Source organism: Clavelina lepadiformis, chromosome 2 (genome assembly GCF_947623445.1).
Source record: "Clavelina lepadiformis chromosome 2, kaClaLepa1.1, whole genome shotgun sequence".
Lineage (NCBI taxonomy): Eukaryota > Metazoa > Chordata > Ascidiacea > Aplousobranchia > Clavelinidae > Clavelina > Clavelina lepadiformis.
Genome location: NC_135241.1, coordinates 18,936,797 through 18,952,773, shown reverse-complemented (window position 1 = coordinate 18,952,773; position 15,977 = coordinate 18,936,797). Strand labels below are relative to the sequence as shown.

At 35.4% G+C, this 15,977-nt stretch overlaps 2 protein-coding genes across 2 annotated transcripts; one reads left to right on the top strand and one right to left on the bottom strand.

Moving 5' to 3' along the window:
- Window positions 1-5,175: 5,175 nt before the first annotated feature.
- Window positions 5,176-8,244, bottom strand: LOC143446712 (phosphoserine aminotransferase-like). The gene is made up of 10 exons (XM_076946472.1): window positions 8,011-8,244; window positions 7,864-7,924; window positions 7,699-7,768; window positions 7,386-7,536; window positions 7,217-7,271; window positions 6,948-7,120; window positions 6,577-6,746; window positions 6,331-6,459; window positions 6,045-6,182; window positions 5,176-5,837 (listed from the first exon to the last, which is right to left on the bottom strand). The coding sequence occupies exons 1-10, from the start codon at window positions 8,164-8,166 to the stop codon at window positions 5,735-5,737; spliced, it is 1,206 nt and encodes a 401-aa protein (XP_076802587.1). The 5' UTR covers window positions 8,167-8,244; the 3' UTR covers window positions 5,176-5,734.
- A 6,167-nt stretch (window positions 8,245-14,411) lies between these two features.
- Window positions 14,412-15,471, top strand: LOC143444874 (PRKR-interacting protein 1 homolog). Its single transcript, XM_076943660.1, has one exon. It carries the CDS (start codon window positions 14,717-14,719, stop codon window positions 15,260-15,262), a length of 546 nt encoding a protein of 181 aa, XP_076799775.1. The 5' UTR covers window positions 14,412-14,716; the 3' UTR covers window positions 15,263-15,471.
- The last annotated feature ends 506 nt before the right edge of the window (window positions 15,472-15,977 follow it).

Sequence of the window (15,977 nt, the reverse complement as noted above, 5' to 3'; positions counted from 1 at the left end):
TCGCTCTCAATATAATCATGAATTTTGACATCCATTCCTCCTGTCTATACCATTTTTCAATCAGGGCCTGATATCTTATAAAAACATACCAACTGATCCTAAAACTGACTTGAATCAGAACTCCGTTGACAAATTAATACAGCCCTTTTTTGAAAATGTCACTCTGCCTGACATTTTCATATTTAAATAATAAAACTGCTTATTTCCAATTGCTGACAGGTGTTAAGTAGACACGTCACCAAACCATCAAATAAACTCTAAACGATCAAGGTTTTATGCTAAATAGGCCCCGTTTGTATACCTCATATAAGTCTAGCGCATAAGTAAGCGTTTTCGATATAATAGACGGTTTTGTTATAAAAAATTCAAATATATTTCCGCTAATAGTTGGCTATTTTACCTCTGAAAATCTTCTGGCAACATTAAGCACTCAGACAAATTTGCTACAAACCCAAATGCCCGCGTACTGGTCTGTATACACGTAGTTATTATAACAAGAAAATTGTCTCACAAACCAACTATCATATGTAATCTGATAAATTTTTGCGTGCGAATTACCAGACAACTTCTTATACGTGGAATATTAAAAATAGAAAATTTTAACGCCTACAGGTAGATAAGTTGTACGACCACCGTAAGCGGCCATGTTAGTTTCATGGTAATGAATTTAACGCCTACGTCATAGTATTTGTAGACGGCACCACAATTACTACGCAACTACCAGGGGTCATTTACGATTATTTTTTTTATTTTAGAGTTCACTCCTCTTACTAGAAATACGACAACGTGACTATGCACAATGTAGAGAGAATTAGGACATGCACAAAAAAGGAAACAAAACAAAAGTTTATTTTGAATGAATTTAAGCGTTGTAATTTACAGAGAAAAGTTACAAAAAAAAGTGATCTACAACATTTGTTTATTGTTTTGTACAACAGCTAAAATAACTTCTAAGAATACAGGTAAAGCTATTAGCCTTAGATAAACAATTAATAAAAACCAAGTATTCATTAAAAAACTAATATGACTCTTTGATGGAGTGTTTTTAGGAGATCGGTATAATGATAAATCTCTTCGACAGCAATCAAATCTATGGTCTTGTAAAAGTACGCCTGTATGTCTACTATGAATCAAAGAACACTGAACAATAATATTCAGCTATAAATAATTTATTGTTTAAATAAAATTACTTTGATAATTTAGTTTGATATTTCAGCCAATTTAAGGGATCAAAATGGCAGTGGTTAGCCAAAAACCATCTCTGGTTTAGCAAAACGACGAGACGGAAGCAAAATATACCAATACCTGGAATCAAACACGTAAAAAATAAATCTTGAAAATAGAATAGTGTGTGGTAATACGCAAGCAAAACCCACCAAGCGTATGTTACGCTTATTTTTGGTCGTAAAAGTCCTACTTAAAAATCTTCTGAAAACTTGATGCTGTCACGCAATAAGGTTGAGCTAAAGGTCAAATTTTCATGTACAGTCATCTGTCAAACATGCCAGACCACCTGCGCTTTCATTTTAATTAAACACAGTGGTAACCCTGCTTGACCACAAGTTCAGTTTTTGTAGATTCAACGTTTTTCGTATGTACAGTATCAAATATAGCTTTTGCGTGTCATACTCGGTTGTGTGCTAATCCACCAGATTATGTAGGAAACGGTTTTACATGAGCAGTTTTTCTTTTTGGTTGTTCCTATATTTACGTTTATTTGTTTAATTTTTAGCCTATTGTTTTGAAATAGCCAGTCAATCATTTACACGTTCGTGTTTGTTTTCTTTCTTTGGCAAAAATATGATATCTAATTGAGAAAATATATCTCAGCTTCCGAGTTTCTTCCTACTTCGGAGAACGTTTTTGCGTGCGCGTTTTCCATTATACCATTTATATTGCCAAAAACGTCTTCCAAACATATTATTAATGCTGATGTAAATACAAAACACGTTAAGGCGCAGTGTCTGACATGAAATTTCAGTTTTGCAGTTTAAAAGCAAAAATGTTTCAAATCAGCCAAAAATTAGGCAAGGAGACCAAAACATGACTTCATGAGAGTGCAAGGAACGCTTTGTGTGGTTTTTATTAAAAACTATTAAAACTTATTGAAAAAAAGAAGCAAAATACTGAGAGAATTCGTACTTAGCATCATGCTTCTATAAACATTCATCAAACTTAACATTTCCGACAAACACAAACATCATCACCAAATATCACGTAAAAGTTGTTGCTTTTAGAAATAACATATATGACGAACGTAACTGAGTAATGAGTAACGCAATTGAGTAACATGAAGAAAATAGACTCTAGCTTTTAAGGGTGGCTTGCATTATACTATTTATCTTTATTACACTTTTAGTTCACTTTTGGGTCAATATTGCAGACTACGGTAAAACCAAATAAAATGGAGACCTTTTGCTATACCGACTGCATTTATTTGTATAGTAGTTAAACCTGCTTTACCGAAAAAAATATTTTAAATAACTCTTGTGTGAAGTGCCGCCCATAAATGTCATCATGATTTATACAAGAAGCCACAACTACGTCAGCGTTAAATTTGTGTGGAAGACTATTTAAAGAATGCCAATCTAGTGACAGAATCTTTCGTTGAGTGCGATTGATAAATTACGCATGGTGTCTTCTCTTCATTTGAAGTACCTCTTTCCCGGAGGAAATGTTCTGATCCTTGGCAGTTGCGCGCATTCCGACCTTTTAACCTTTGTCATGAAGCACTAGGCAGTAAAAGTGACCAAAACAACTCTATTGTAATAAAGTCACGCCCACTTAAATTTCAAGTCACGTGATTTACCTTTGATTATCAAATAAAAACAATTGGAAATTCCGAAGGGTGTGTTTAATCACTTTTGACTTAACATAGTTATCCAATGATGTTAAGAGTTTTTTAAGTTGCCACAAATGGTTCATATGCAGTTTTGTTTTTATCTAGGTTAACCTTGTCTCATACTTCAAAGTATCGAAACGGGCAGGTTATATCAACCTGTTAATTGTATCCTGAAATAAAAAGCTCCTAGGTTAAGGATGATTTCTAAAGCTTAGAAGGTAGCTGTTTTTGTGTGTGTGTCAAGCCAATGACGTAGAAAGTGAAGGAGCAAGCATGATGCAACAATTCATCATTTCTATTACACTATGACACAACACAAGTTTTGTGATCTTCACAAAATGCTGAACTTAGGCCTTTGGAAATCATTTCAGCTTCGTTACGGAAAACTTCGAGTAATTGCTATTTTCAAACAATCTTGCAAGCCGAAACTACAACTGTTTTGGAAACAATAACTAATTGCTTGATTGCTATGTGTTTGGATTAGTGCACCTTGTACAAGAGCGCCATCTCTCGGGTGTTTTATTTCAATTGTTTAGCCAGTGGTAGATAAAACGATCACTTCCATAGACGCTTCTGTTTTGTTCATAAAGTCGCTAAGTTACAGCTAACTCATGCAGTTTTGTCTTTTTAAGGAACAGCTGCATGTTGTTTGATTCTTAAGCAACTGATTAAGATATCGAAAACATTTCTTTTCGCTTTTCTACAAGGACTTATTAGTTTGATTACAAACAGCATCTTGGTGGCGGTTGTAAAATATCTGTGGCAAAACAAAGCGTTCATCATGAACGTGTTATGCTGTTTGATGTCTTAGGATCTTATGAATTATCTTGAGTCGTAAACCGCTTGACACACTTCATTCAATCGATACAATAGATTTTTAATTTCACTCTCGCCGTAATCCTGTTAAGAAAAATTGCTGAGCTTCCGTGTGCAGCGTGAGTTTGAAAAAATGATACTGGGTGACGTCATCGTCATTTCAAATCGTTAAAGGTTACAGTAACAATGAACCACAGCTTTAAAAGCTGTACATTGAGGAAACAATCCATTCGAAACAACTCATTGAATGATGAAATAGTTTCAGGCCGTCGCGTTGCTGTCAGAAGTCTTGGGTCAAGCACGTGACTCAAAAGAAAGAGTCTATGGAAAATTTTAACTTGCCTGTGGTGTTGTGATAATAACAAGCGTATCTAGGCAAACATGCCGATACGAGTAGCCACAAAAACGCAGAAATGTGTCATATGCTCTTGCTGGTGCTAACCCAATTCGATTGAAGAAATTAATTTTTGTCGCTTATCTTAATTATTTGATATTTGTAAAATGTTTTGCGAGCATAAAGCGTGACGTCTTTACAAATTATTCAATAGGCCTATATATACAGTAATATTTCAGAAGAGAGATGCATTTGTACTCCATATTTTAACATGACAGGGATTTAGCGATTACTTTTAGTAGAATATTATTTTTGTTTCCACACTAGAGTACTAAGATTTACATATTTGTTATCATAACGTACGATTATTTGTATACAGTGCATTACTACACACAAATACCAAAATAAAACAACGTATATGAATTTATAAACTTTAATGATCTCATAACCAACAACGAAATCCAGTATTGGCCATTGAAATTGTATGAAGTTTATATAAATATAGAACTTCGGTAAATATCTTTAACTTCTAAGGCTCTTACATTCAAGGAGATTATTTATGGCACGGCCGCCGAAGCCTTATACAGTATTACATAAGCAAAACTTAAAATTTTCCACTGCAGAGTTTTAAGCTAGCACGTGTGTGGCGGGGGCTGGCAGGACTAGAAAGGTCCACGGCGACTTCAAAGTTGTTTTTGAGGTTATATTCTTGGAACTTTCCAAGAAGTCTCGTCAACCATGCTTAACTGGTGGAAAACTTTCTCTTTCTGAAAACTTAAAACCTTTATCTTTTTGACACGCCCTATGCTTTTTAAAAAGTAGCGCTCTTTTGGTATTTGTGCATGCGAAATGGGCCGATGTTTATTGTAAAATACCGTACACAAATGCTTTCGTTATAACTGTTGTTTCTCCCACCTGTGCTTTTAACTATATTGGTGTTAAGCAAACGACAAAAATACCTGCAGCTCTTTGCATTTCAATTTGCTTATGGCAACGCTTGCATTTTATCTACAGTTTGTCCATTTGCGACCAGTAAAACCACTTGTCTTCTGTACACCAGACTGTATTGGCCACAACAAATACTGTTTACTACTAAGCGCAATATCACAACTGCTTGCCCAGCCGATATGAAATAAACCTACCGCTAGACGACTCGCGAGCGCAAAAACTTGGCCAAAGAAGCTTCAATGCAATTTGACTCTTTATTTTTCAGCAAAGGCGACACGGCGCGGAATAACATCTTGTAAATGGCGATATATACAATATGTATCAAACGGGAAACACTATCGAACACATGACAGCCATACATGGAACAGCGTCTTGCTAATAAAGCGTCGAAAACAGCACTTAAGTAAAAACATGATACATGACAACATTTAAAGTATCGATTAAATGAAACAACTAACAGTAAAAGGTGTGGAAATAAGCAGCACAAATGTTATAGTTCGTGATTGTTTAAAACACTACACCTTTGCAGATATCTTTATCAGTGAAAGAATACTTTAAATTTGATATATCCTTTATGTTGTAAAGCTTATTTCGGCTAAAATCATCTGAAAAATTAGGGCGAGGTCGAAACGGGGTTTTAAAAGCACATGATCGATCCAATTGATTGTGTAATAAAAGAAAGACGAATATTACCTATAAAGTGCAAAAAGAAAGAGAATGCACACCGAATCTAAAAAATTAATGATCGTTTTAAAATAAAACTAAAACGGTAGATTGGCAAAATAAATATCAGTCTAACTATGTCGCCGTTGAAAATCCATCATCAAATTGACAAGAAATTGTGTTTCTTCCAAAGTGACAGCATTGTACAGGGAAGCTCTAATACCGCCTACCGATCTGTCGAAAAATAAACACAGTATTTTACACATTGCACATATCAAAGTGGCCGTTCTCGTCACGCGTGCGTTGAGTAGGAAATAAAGTATTAGGTATATGACGCAATAAAACGTAAGAGGAGTCGTCTGAACCTTAATTTTTACAACGAGCTTCCTTCTAAACTAAACTAGTAACAACCAGCCGAACAATAACGTAAAAAGTTATTACCTATGGCCCTTTAGACCAATCATGTTAGCTGCTTTGCTCTCTTCGATAAAAGCGTTTTCAAGCTCGGAGTCGCCAGCTGGACCATCAATACGAAATGTGACATTCATTCTACTTCGGCTGCCATCTTCTACTGCGCAACTATAACGTAAACAAATATATCGTGAAGTTACGACAGAAGCGCATTGCTACGACGTAGCTGTTACATGCTGCATGTAAACATACATGGTATGACGGCAGTTTGCTAAAACAATTAACCGATCGGTGAACAGAACCAAGTGGGATATACCTATAAAATCCGTTCGATTCATTAATGACTGAGTAAACAAGCTGTGATTTCAATACGCATTTCTTCGCCATCGACAAAAGGCCACCAGTGTTTTGTATCCATTCCAGAACCAAGCCCATGAGGTAAATGCTACACAAAAAACAACGTCAGTGTCTTTTGTTGTAACAGGTATTGTTCTTATAACAATTAGAGTATCAAAACAGAAGCTGATCAAATGTTTGTCAAGAAAAAGAAGTGTTAGACTACCTGTAACTTGGTGGTGTGTTGTAAAGCGAATCCATGCCGATTTGAATTTTGTAGTCAAGAATTGTAGGGCACTGTTTCATGCAGTAACCAACCAAATCTTCTCGTATAATGGCTAAGGTGACACCAGCACATCCTATATTTTTTTGAGCTCCGGCAAGAATAATGCCAAACTGGTTATAAAGAAAAAAATGGTTTTATGGCAATTTGTCAACCTAAGTACTGGTATATACTGTACTTATAAAAAAGGAAACTCTCACAAAAATAGGTAAATATTGTATCGCATTATTACTACACTATTGTATTGGTCATCAAAGGCCAAAGGCTTACAATTACAGTTGTTCTGATTGGTACTAATGTAACTTATTGTTTACCTTAGACACATCCACTGGTTTCGATAGAATGTTTGAAGACATATCTGCTACAAGAGGAACATTTCCTGTGTCAGGCACGTAGGAAAACTCAACACCATTCACAGTCTCATTGTCACAGTAGTACACATAAGCTGCGTCAGGATCAAGATCAAACTCTTCTTGTTCAGGAACCCCTAACATAGGTTTGCAATGAAATATTACATCATCATTCATTACAACAACAAATTTTTTGAGTCATAGCTAGGTGATGTTGGTAAAAATTTATTTACTTGAGTATTTTTCAAGTGGTTGATGAACAATATGTACTTTCCCATATTTCTGTGCCTGCAAAGTAAAAAAAAATGTTGAAACACATACATTATGTAACCATATAACATGAATTTACATATGACTAATACAAAATTTGCAGGAAGCCAAGTATGATTGTCTGAAACTTACCTCCTTGACAGCCTTAGCAGACCAAGTTCCAGTAACAATGTAGTCTGCTGAGCAGTTTGGCGACCTCTGAAGAAGGTTCAAAGGCACTGCACTGAACTGGGCTGTTGCACCACCTTGCAGGAATAGGATCTTGTAATTCTCAGGAATGTTTCTGCCAAAAAAACAGTAAACATTTACAATACGAAAAGTGATATAAACTTTTGAAATAAAATCAAACCTTAAAGTGAACTTGTGCATCATATAGTTTGATAAAGAGTTTTGGATTCATGTCAAAATTCACTTTGTAAAAAGTTGGTAAAAGTTAAATACTCACAGAAGTTGTGTCAAAGTAGCTTTAGCTCCATTCAATATTTTAGCAAAATCAGCTGATCTATGACTCATCTCTGCAAAATGAATACATGTTGAGGCTTGAGATGCAAAACAGCATCAAAAACAACCGTAGAAGATAATACTTAAGAACAATACAGCAAACATTTACCCATAACACTGATCCCAAGTTGTTGAAAATTAAGGATTTCGGCTTGAGCCCTCAACAAAACCTATTAAGTTCAGAAAATATCATGAGTATTTTGTTAGCAGTCCATGACACTATGACAAATATCAAATTACTGGGATATAATCTCACCGATGGGTCAATCTTTGCTGGACCAGGATTAAAATTAATGATAGGCTTCTTGTTATCAAGTCCATTATGTGTACCATTAGACATTACACCATTTTTCCTTGCCAGCTTAATATCACTTGCTGTGATACCATTGGCATGTCCATTGATTAAAGCCATTATGGTGACAAATTAATGTAAGTTTAAATTATTCTACAGGATAGCTATTGGGCCTACAAACAATAAAACAAAACAAGGTTCATGTTGTTATACTACTGTAACTGAGTGGTCTCAAAAATATCTACCTTGAGACCGATTACACTACCAAGGAAAAGGTGCATGCAAACTCTACAGATATACAAGGCTCCAAGCGATCTCATAGTCATTCCTATCTCAAACATTTTCCCTTTTCTCAACAAGCAGAAAGATTACCTTTCCCCTATCAAACGAACAGCTCCAGACGCTAATGAATGCGACCAATTAATGTAAAATACTACACTAACTCTTACTTTCTACATTTCATACTAAACGTGGTAGTATGTAACTGAACGTTATATTTTTCAGTGCGAAAGCACATGTATTATGAAGTTAATTACGATTACGTGTTGCGACATTCTTCGAAGCAGCACGCGCCTAGAATCAGCTGTGTTTACTCACGTCATTCACACAACCGGGTGAAAGCCGTTCTCCTCATTCTTTTTCCATGTAATAGCATGCGTCTCATTTACTGAAATTAACACCACACAAGTGAATTATATGAATTAAATTGATATAAAGTCAAGGATTTCGCCCAGAAAACTCTTTAAAACAAGTTTGGACACCTTCCTCTGAAAGCGGGGTTAAAACTGATTTGCAGCAACCGTTCAGCGGATTCTTTATTATATGCTGACATGTAATGAACACGCGTTGATCATGCGCATAGCGCGTGTACCAGTGCGTCCTCAGATTTGCCAAAACTTTTCCATAAAGACTCCGTTAGCGAGCCTATGACGAAATCGCGGCTTTAGCTAAGGCACGGAATATTTTCAAGTGTGGATAAAATAACTTGATTCTTTAAAATAAACGCTTATATAAACAAACTGTTTGCTGTTCTTCATTCTTGATATGTTTTGAAATTGATCATCGTTAAACTATTAAAATAATAAATCGTCTGTATATCGTCATAATAATAACCATAGGATGGATGATCTGCATTACAAAATCTATATCAAACAGCCGAGTTTGGTTGGCTGATGGTTAAAATTGGTCATAGGTCAACTGTCACCCCGGCGTCAACATTTTACTATATGTGTCCAACGTGACATTAAGTTTATGCCAACTTTCAATGACATTAGCGTTGTTTGCCGATCTGCTTAACATCATGGCCTGATTGTTCAGTGACCTACATTTCAAAGTACGCCTTGTCATACGTGGTCGTTGGGTTTAAGGCCATAGAACTTTCGGCTATTCATATATAACAGGCCATCATATAAAGCAATCGCATTATGCCATTTTATTAGTTTTAAGTCATAAACATTTTTATAGGCATAATAAAAATCAGTAGGATATAGGCTACGTGGCCTTCCTTTTATGGCAATGTGCCTTAAAAGCATCGTTTAGGCAAAATCATAATTTTTAAATCGGTTGCAATGCAGTGTGTAAATAAAGTTTGCAATGAAGTCAAAATTTGCAAAAGTTTGCATTGAACCGCCAAAAGATAAAACACCATTGTCAAACCGATCCCCAAATACCTTTTGCCCTATAAGCTACAGATGTGGAAGAAAATTTACGATTTGGCAGATAACAAACACAAAATATCCTTAAAAACCTGGTTGCGCCTTGACTTAGTTTTTACCACACGCAAATAGCTTGCAAATAGCAACCGCGAGTTACATAACGGTCTGCATTGCGCTCGGTTGGGTGAGCACAGCAAGCACTACTCAGCAGGTTTTCAATGCTGATCAAAGCGCGGTAAAAGTTTTTGTTAACTGGTTTAATACTGCCACTTAGCGGAAAAGATCTGGACCATTTTTCACAAAAATTTTCTTTGCTGAAATGATTAAAAAAATGCTGCTGTTGCCTGATCATAATTTAATTTTGACTGTTATCGTTCAACAAAATTATAAAGAATATAAAGAAAGAGTTTTCATCTGTATCTGAGTTATCCCTATTGTTTCACTTAATATGCAGTAATAAGAACCGCCATCCTCGTCATAATTCAGCGATGAATTTGTGTTTTTTGCCACTTATTAATAGCAATAACTGCATAACCACTACATATTAGTACAAATCCTTCCACAAGTATATTTACTGACAACTACAGTACTCTAATTTAAAGCAACTTGTTTTTGGACTTTTCCCTCACTTTAAATTCATTGCCAACTTTGGCCATTACTCCGCCTTCAAATTAAAATTTTTGAAATGTTTTAAAATGAGTTTTAAAATTTTTTTATGATTGCATGAGGGAAGAAAATTTCTCAACAAAGATCATAGAAACCTCATAGAGTTTATAGATAGACTTTGTTTCTCAAGTGTTAAAACGTGATTGCTTTGCGTCTGCTTTTGTGTAAAAATCTTTTAATATCCAGTAAACAACACTGATTATTCTATAAAGAAAAAATCCAATAGCAAAATTAGGTAGCACGATCTACATTTGGGAAGTTGAACGGTGTATTGACTACTGACATCAGATAATACTGTCACTAAAAATTGTTTACCAGAAGGTTTCTGCTAGCACATCCCAAATCAAGCATGTCGTAGAAAATCTGGCAAGACGCAATGGCATGTAGCACCATGAAGTCAGGTAGTAAGAGTGATCTAGCGGTAGCATAGATTAGAGCTGAGAAAATTTAACTTGCTAATAACTGCTTAGCGGCTAACGCTCTCAGCCATAATAGGTTTGGAGTCAAGTAGCCAGTGTACAAGAAATATGTTAGGCAATGCTACTGATTCAAACCTAACCCTTTTCGAGTTCCTGTCGGGGTGGCAAGATTTTTTCGATCGCCTATAGCCTACTGAACAATGGAAAATATCGACCCATTTTGATTCTTTTTTAAATAACAGGCTTTCTGACCATTGGATTGTAAAGATTTCGCTCAGGTGATTTGCATATGTTTTCCTTTGCGCAATAAAAAATTTCTTTTTTTTTAATTTCTTATTTTAAAGTGGTTTAAATCCTATGCACTGGATTAGTTCGATACGAATTCAGGCGATGTAAAGTCACGCGATGTAATTCAGCCAGCAGACAATCATGGGAAAAAGCAGCAAAGCTAAACTAAAGTCAACGGGCAAATAACAATAAAACAAACGAAAGAAATATGTTTTACAGTTTAATTTGGACACTGATGCAGCGTAAAGCAAGCAAATAGTTCCAAACCAGTTCTACTCTAACTCAACAGAGGGTCAATCGGTGCTATTGCGGCTGGTAAAATTTTCTCTAAAATTACCGAAAAAATTTACAACGAAAAAATTTTTTTTTAATTAACCTCATCTAATATTCCTTAAAAGCAACTCTAGCAACTTTCAGGGAGCTACTCCAAGTAAAAAGTTTGTTATTACCCTTAGAACGTGGCTATCACAAACAAAGAACAATATGAAAAACAGCAAAAAAAATTTTTTCACTCTGTAAACTAAACTGTTATTTCTCCAGCAAATGTTGCTCTTTTTTCATTCTTTTTCGCACACGTAACTGTATTCTTCTTCTGTGTATGTACACAATTTTAGACGTCTATGTGTATTTTTTCAATGTTTTCTTTTTTTTTTCTGTGTGGCATCACAATTACAAAACAACCCCCAAAGTGCGGACAGCAAAACGTGGGCATTCTCGTTTATCAAGTGTATTGTTTGCACGCGATTATTTGCTTAGTTCGGTCTATTTGAGCAATATGGAGTTACCAAGTAAGAATTCAAGGAAGTCTTACGATCAAGTAACGCTAAACCCAGCTCTTTCAGCTATTAAAGACGGCAAAATGTGGCTTTTAATACTCAAAGCGTAATGACTCACTTTTAATTTTGCATTACACTGTAAAAATACAATAATCGTTATGGTTAAGTCACGCCTACCGGATATGCAAGGTATACTAAAAAAATTTTAAAACTTGGTACGTCCAATGGATAAATTCAAAAGTAAAAACGAATCTTAGTGGTTGCGCATTGTTTTACACAAACCAAGTTACCTGAATATTCTTCTCCCTGATTATTACAATATCTATACATACACATTCCTTACACAATTATTTGCAAATCAATGAATAAAAACAATTGATCTTGCATTGCTCTTAACTCCAGTGTTCTTCTTCAGTCTTGCACACAACAAACTGCAATACTGTAAAAGGCTAAATTCTTCATAAAAGTACGTCCGCAAAAACAGGGACATGCGGACGCATTTATGGGGATGTGTGGCCGCATTTGAAAGGAGTGTCCGCAATAACTCGGAAAAAGTAGTCTTGGGAGAAATCGTTTTGCTCAGTTTTTGCATCAGTTGAAATTAATATAAAATTATAGTAAAAAAGTAAATTAAATTCTGCACAAAATGGTGAAAAAAATTTTTCTCTAGCCCCAGGCAAACGTATTTAACATGAGCTTCAAATCGCAAAGAAAAAATGTGGCCACAATACCGCCGATAGACCCTACAACAACAAAATTTATTTCATCACATGCAAATTTTTTCCTGCATAACATATTATACTTGTGAACTGCAAGGTGTAGCCAATAATAATTTTACAAGTAATTGTAACTTTTTTACTGTGGACTCAGTTTTTATTCGAACGGAACCAGTCTACGGAATTACCGCCAGTGTACGAAAACAAACTTTTTCAGTTTCACATGTATTTTTGCCGTTTTCTGATTGGTTGGTTTTGTAAATATAGGCATAATTGCCTTGTAAATTCAGCACTATTCTGCAAAGCTTTTCTTCAAGCATCACCTAGAAATGTCAGGTAAAATCAAACAAAAATTATTTCAGTCATGTATCATAGTGTTTGAAGACTTGATCTCTTCTGCATAGCTTAAGTAAAAATGAGCGGTGTGCCAGGAAGTTGCCTGATATTTTAAACAAGCCAAACAAAATAACTGTGTCTAGGCTAGGGTTTCCATATGCCAGGGTTTTCCTGGACATGTCCAGGATTTTAGTGTTCAAATCTGCGTCATGAATAAATGTAAAAAGTGCTTAAATGTCCTGGTTTTTGAATAATGCATTTTCTGAAATTTAACTGGCAATATTTTCACAATAAGAATTTGTTTAGTGCCAAAAATTAAACTTTTTTATTGTTTTACTGTTGAAAATGGCTAAGCGAAAATGTAAATTTACTGACGAGATGCAGCCAAGCTCTGAGGAGACCCTTTTGACTTGTGAAGGTATATTAACTTAATTTACCTGTTGAATTATTTGACTCTATTGTTGCGTGCAGTTAAATTAGAAAGATTGTCGTCACGTCCCATGCATATTGTCTTAATTTATTTCTCATTGCAAAGGTAAATAGCAGTAGGGTGGAAAATTGCTAGTTAAGTATTTTATTTTAATATATTTGATTTAAATTGGTACATAAAGGTATTATATAATTGGTATATAATATATATATCAAATGTATCCTATACTGTAGTTCCATACTGCAGAGTATGGCAAGAGCACACCCGAGATTATTTTTCCAAAACGGTATTGCACTCCAGGGCAAACCGGTGTCGTCTCTAAAAAAAAAAACGGGAGACACTGTTTTTTTCCCGGATTTCTATTGTATAGGGCCGCACCTTGCCTCCACAAACTCCGGGCAGCCTTGGATTACGAGTCACAGTGCACACCAGCATTTTGCTTCTGCTCACCCGAGATCTCTAAGAAAAACTGCCATACTCTTCAATCTGGCTGTAGCCTACTTTTTCATAGACATCAAGTAATGTTCAAGTCATTTTTCCATAGTAGACCTTTTTTGTGCACTAGCTCCACCACATAATTCAGACCCAAGTGTGAAAAGCAAAAGTGGTTAAAAAAACTACTAAAAAAACCCACTAAATTACAGAAAAGCTAGCTCCATTAAAATTTAAAGAAGAAACATAGGCCACAGCTGAAAGTGTGGCAGCTGCACGCAGGAGATTTAAACAGATGTTAACATAGAGCTCTTTTATACACTCTTGACAAAAGTTGTTTATTTATTTTATGTAGTAACTACATCTGTTTTATTGTACCAGTATGTAACACTTTTTATGCTCTTTGTGGCCGATTAGGTTATTGATCCTTAGTTATGCAAAACTTTCCAGACACTTTATACAATGTGTCAAACATTACATTTGTATGGAACATCTAAGGTTTGAGAAAAATAAGTGAAAAGTCATACATGTTCAGTTGACTGATTGTTTGTTGTGTAATTGAGTGATCTTTGGCCTGATTGGAAAGTTTGCATATAAACTATGATTACGTAGCATTATTTCATCTCTAATTTATGTAATATGCTTTGGTCATTACTGTCAAGGTTTATTTCAGGTATGAATAAGGTTGATACGGAGTTTGTTAATGTACATGAACAGACATTAACTGATAATATCCTTTCGTTTGTTTTGTCAATCTGTGGGATATTTCAATTTGTTTGCATTCTTGCTGTAGCTGTTAGTCTGCTCAGTGCTGCGTTTCATCACGAATCATCAACAGCTGTAAATGAGAGCAATTGTAAACAAGAGAAAGAGACTTCAAAAGAAACGATTTCAATGACAAATTCTGCAAAACGTGCAAGGTCTTTACGAAAGAGGCGATAGTATAATAACAATGAATAATGCATCTATTCGAAATGAGGCAAAAGTTGACCCAAATGCAGTGGAGAAAAAAGTTAGTGTGCCCAAATCAGCTGCTGACATACAAAGATGGAAGGTGGAGAAACTTATGCGTAATCCTGACAAACCAGCTTATATTCCTGCTCCAAAAAAAGAATGGAAACCAAAGGCTGCGCCGGAGTTTGTTCGTGATGTAATGGGCTCGAGTGCCGGTGCTGGAAGTGGAGAATTTCACGTGTATCGACACATTAGACGAAGAGAGTACAACCGCCAAGCTTATCTTAATAAGCAAGAAAAAAAGCATAAACTTGACGAAGAATATCAGAAAAAGCGGGAGGAAAACAAAATTGCTGCTGAAGAAGCTACTGCCAAGAAAAGAGCAAAACGTCTTCGTAGAAAGAAGAAAATGCAAGCAATACAAAAGAAAGGCGAGAAAAACAATTCTAAAGACCAAGATGATTCTGGTAAGTCATCAGAAAATGAAGATGAACAAAACCAAGAATGTTCTTTGGAAAAGGTTGAAAGTGCAAATAGCCAGTAAATGTTGCTTTCTTTGTCCCTGCGAATGGTTGTTTAAAAAGTTGTGAATTACCAAGTTGTTTATTATTTCCATTTTGAACTGTGTGTTTGTCCATTAGCATCTAAGTCACTCAGACTTCTATCTGCAATTTTATTGATGCAGTCTAAGTAAACATTGGGTACTTACTAGCTGATTTATAGTAACCAAAATACAAACCAGAACCAATGCTATGTATCAGTATACCAAATTCCCAGTACGTTTATACCAGTTGTGCTATCGATGTTAGGCTAGTTTTACGGGGAAAATGTCGTGAATCAGGTATGACAGGTGAGAAACAACCTCAGCCCATAATCAACAATTTAATTATATTTGCTATAGCAACCGGACAGGGTCATTGTCATGATGAAGACATCTTTGAGGGGCATTTGCTCTTGATGTGACGGTGCTGACTGCTGACCTATGTCTAATTTAAAGCTTGTAGAGAACATGATGATACTCATGATGAATTAAAGAATGAAATACAACAAGTTGTAAGCAGAGCTGCGAGTTGACTAAAATGTATATATAAGGTTCTTTTATAAAAAAGCTCATTCAGAAACTGCCCTTTGGCTCCATTGTGAGATATTTCATATACTGTACAGAAAGCTTCACATAAATTGTGTGAAGTGTTATGCCCTTACTTATTTTATGTGAGTATATGCAGTAAAAGTTTTTGACCGAAGATACTATAAACGCA

Bases quoted from the DNA above. Each gene is read 5' to 3' on its own strand.
- LOC143446712 (XM_076946472.1), bottom strand. From the start codon at position 8,166: ATGGCTTTAATCAATGGACATGCCAATGGTATCACAGCAAGTGATATT. The intron at 7,272-7,385 runs GTAAGTTTCAGA...TTTACTTTGCAG, and splicing joins CTGCTAAGGCTGTCAAGGAG to GCACAGAAATATGGGAAAGT. The intron at 6,183-6,330 runs GTATATCCCACT...TTTACGTTATAG, and splicing joins GAATCGAACGGATTTTATAG to TTGCGCAGTAGAAGATGGCA.
- LOC143444874 (XM_076943660.1), top strand. From the start codon at position 14,717: ATGAATAATGCATCTATTCGAAATGAGGCAAAAGTTGACCCAAATGCA.